The sequence below is a fragment of the Cicer arietinum genome, unplaced genomic scaffold, assembly GCF_000331145.2.
Source record: "Cicer arietinum cultivar CDC Frontier isolate Library 1 unplaced genomic scaffold, Cicar.CDCFrontier_v2.0 Ca_scaffold_6324_v2.0, whole genome shotgun sequence".
Classification (NCBI taxonomy): domain Eukaryota; kingdom Viridiplantae; phylum Streptophyta; class Magnoliopsida; order Fabales; family Fabaceae; genus Cicer; species Cicer arietinum.
Window position 1 is genome coordinate 5,937 of NW_027339971.1, and position 3,630 is coordinate 9,566.

General features: G+C 25.7%; 1 protein-coding gene across 1 annotated transcript in view; it reads right to left on the bottom strand.

Annotated features, from left to right (window-relative positions):
- The window catches only part of LOC101510224 (sm-like protein LSM3A), a 2,356-nt gene extending 1,200 nt beyond the window's left edge, over positions 1–1,156 (bottom strand). The window contains 2 exon segments of the mRNA NM_001364955.1: positions 758–853; positions 959–1,156. Coding sequence (NP_001351884.1) covers positions 758–853; positions 959–1,078 — 216 coding nt within the window. The 5' untranslated portion in view covers positions 1,079–1,156.
- Between the last annotated feature and the right edge of the window lie 2,474 nt (positions 1,157–3,630).

A 3,630-nucleotide genomic window follows, 5' to 3' on the forward strand; every position in this document is an offset into this window, starting at 1 on the left:
TCTTTCCCTCCTATGGCCTTGTTTGAGTACACAGCTTAATTGAGTGTTTATGACATATGCAGTTATCAGATAAGTATTTATATATAAGCTATTTCTATAATGAAGGATAAAATAAAGTCAAACTATTTTCATATTTGTTATACACATATGCTAGTCACACCCCTGTTTTTTCTAGTTACACCCAAATAGGATACTTACATGAACTCGCGTATACTACGTGAACTGAGCTCACATAGCCTATTTGGGTGTAACTAGAAGAATAAAGGGTGTAACCAATAAAAGTGTTTGTTATAAGTTGTCTTCATAAGCTATTTTGCAAATTTTATGAAAATAAGCTGAAAACAACTAATAAACATGTCATAAGTTGTTTCCATAAAGCTCTCACAAACAACCTAACAAGTGTTTATGCAAGAAGATAAGCCCAAATAAGTCAATCCAAACAGATTCTAACTCTTAATCAGAGCCTTAAATCGAGGGAAATGATTTGGAGAATTAGCTAAATGTCTAAATCCCTTTCCCCGATTAATTTTTTTTGAATTCCACATATTGAGTGGATTTTAAGTTCTATCGCTGTGAACTCCCAATCAAAGCCTTAAAACACCTTAAAAACTATAGCCGTCATTTACCAAACTAGAGAAGGTAATCACAGATACTACCCTCAACAATGCTTATTATTAATAAAGTAATACACAATTATTCAATTTTTGCAGCAATTATTCACAGTTCTACCATTTAGGTTTTTCTAATTATGACTTACCCTAACAATTTCTTCATATGTTTCATCATCAATTTCAACAGTGGTAACAATTTCTTCAACATCACCAAGAATCATATTAAGATGCTGATCATAAGCCTGCAAATTGAAATTCAAATTGAAATCAAGCACACACAAAAAAAATGAGAAAAAAAAAACAGAAAAAATTTAATATGAGAAAAAAAGAGAATTGAGGAAAACTACGTGAAGCTTGCCACGAAGTTCTCGATCAGAACGGAGTTTAACGTAGATACGTTCGTCGAGACTGAGTCTTATGAGATCCAAAGGCTCCTTCACTGCGCTTTCTTCTTCTGCACCAGCCATTGTCACTTTGCTTCTTTACTTTGTGTTGTTGTGTTTCGATTCTTGAACGCGCTTCTTGGAATAATCCGTGCCTTGTTTGTTAAACCTTTTTCTAGTCAGAAAATGAAATCAACGGTAGGAATGGCTCGGTAGAACATTGTTTTAGGGTTTTCTTATTGGGCCAACCTTCATTTTGGGCCTTTGCTAATAATGATAAGAAAATAGCTAAATTTAATATATATATTTTTATTATAAATTATTACATATATTTATATCTAGTCCTTTAATTTATTTTGTATTTGTATTTAATCTATTAAATCTTCTTAGTTCTACGATTTTTGTGTGTGTTAATTTTCAGCCCAAAACATTAACTTCCATTTTTAGGTGGGTGTATCGTGAAGTGAAATCTCATCCCCTTAGTTATACCTTACTCCACTATCTACTCAAAACACTCATTTTATTTTATTTTACAAAAAATTCAAACAAAAAAAAAACATTTCTTTTAAAATAACAAATAAAAACAACCGAAAAACTAAAGTTAATAAGATTTTTGTATTAAAATATGGGGGAAATTAAACAATAAAATATTCTCACTTTTATAATTAGAGAGGTTTTTTTTCCACGTACACTTTAGATATACGCAACTAAAAAGATTATGTTTTTTTATGGAACTCTAATTGTTTAGAAACATCGAAATATTAACAATCCGTTTAATAGATAGGATAAAAAATAAGATATAAATAAGTTATCATATCATAAATTCAATGTTTAAATAATCAATAAGACGTGATAAGTTAATCCATAATTATTTTCTATCTTATCTCTCTAGTTGAAATTTTTATCCTAAATATGAACTGGATTAGAAACTAATTAGAAACTAACAGGATATGATAAGAAAGTAATTTACTCAACTACTCTTATAAGATATAATTTAAAATATAAATTTAAAATATAATAAAATATAAAAACAATTTATAAAAATATAATATGAAATATAAAAATGTAAATATAATCAAATATAAGTATAAAAATAATTAGTAGAATTTGATCTAAAATTTAAAAATGAAATATTAATAATTAATTTAAAAAATGTTTATGATTTTATCACAAAGATAGTTTTGTCTTTTTATATAATTTAATAAATTAGTATTCCAAATTATAAAAATATGAAAATTAATTGAAATTTTAAAATAAATATAATTTGTTTACAAGGGTATTTCTATCATTTACATATAATATATACCATATCTTTAATTTTATTCTAACAAATAAAATATAATTATTTAGTTACTCATGATTTTTGTTTTAAAATCAAATTGCTTATTTAGTAGTGTCAATCGATAGTTTTAAATATAAAACAATTTCATTACTTATTTAATTTTTTTTTTGTTAATTTATAATATTTAAAATATAATAAGTTATTTTTTTAAAAAAACTAATATGTAATTAGTCACAATTGTAATTTCGTTATTTAAATATAATATATATTATATTGATGAGATGTCTATCAAATACATGACAAAATAAAATTTTATTATTATGTTGGTTATCACATGTGTATCAAACACTAAATATGATAATGTTTATTCTGGTACTATCCTATCGTATCATATCTTTCTCCAACTTTATATCATATCAAGTCTCTATCATATGATGCACATCAAATAAGCCTAAAAGTAACTCCCTAATAAGATAATTAAATGTTTTGGGTTTTGCTGAGTTTATTATGGTGATATTTATCATCTCTTCTAAAATTTAAAAAAAAAAATAACTTTTTTTCTTCTAAACACGCTAGCAAATAGAGATAAGAATAAGCTAAGTCGAATTAGACTTAGAGGTGATAAAACTATCCCTTAAGATATCATTCATCCAATCCATCCACTTATTAATACATCCAATTCATCCACAAAACTGAAAATGAGTCCATGGATTGGAATCAATCCGTCAATTTTATGATATGGATGAACTCCAATCTACCCAACAATGTTTACAAATCCAATTAATTACATTTTTTTTAATTACATCCAATAATTATATTTATTTATTATAAAATTTTATAATTAGAAAACAATATTTTTTTTATAGAAAAATGGAATTATTTATTATAATTTTAAAAAAAAAACTGTTTTTTTAGTTTAAAAGAAATAGCTTCATTTATGTTTAAAAATAATTAAATATAATTCAATAATAAAACGCAATCATTGAGTTCGACAATCGGTACTACCGTTTTATTATTACTTGCAATGATTCAATACACTTGATAGCGTTTTCAACAAGTAGTAAATGATTATTTGCAATGAGTTTAAATAAACCTCGATAGTAAAACGAAATCCTTGAGATCGACACTCGATACTACCGTTTTATTATTATTTGAAATGATTCAGTACACTTAATAGCGTTTCAACAAGTAGTAAATGATTACTTGTAGAAATCAACATTACCTATGTGGAGTATTTCAACCATATATAGAGTTATAGATGTTCATTTGGAGTCAAATTAAGTGCAAATGAAAGCTAAGATCTATAGCTACAATGTTCATGAAGACATCAGAATCCAATTCAGACTCCAAAGAA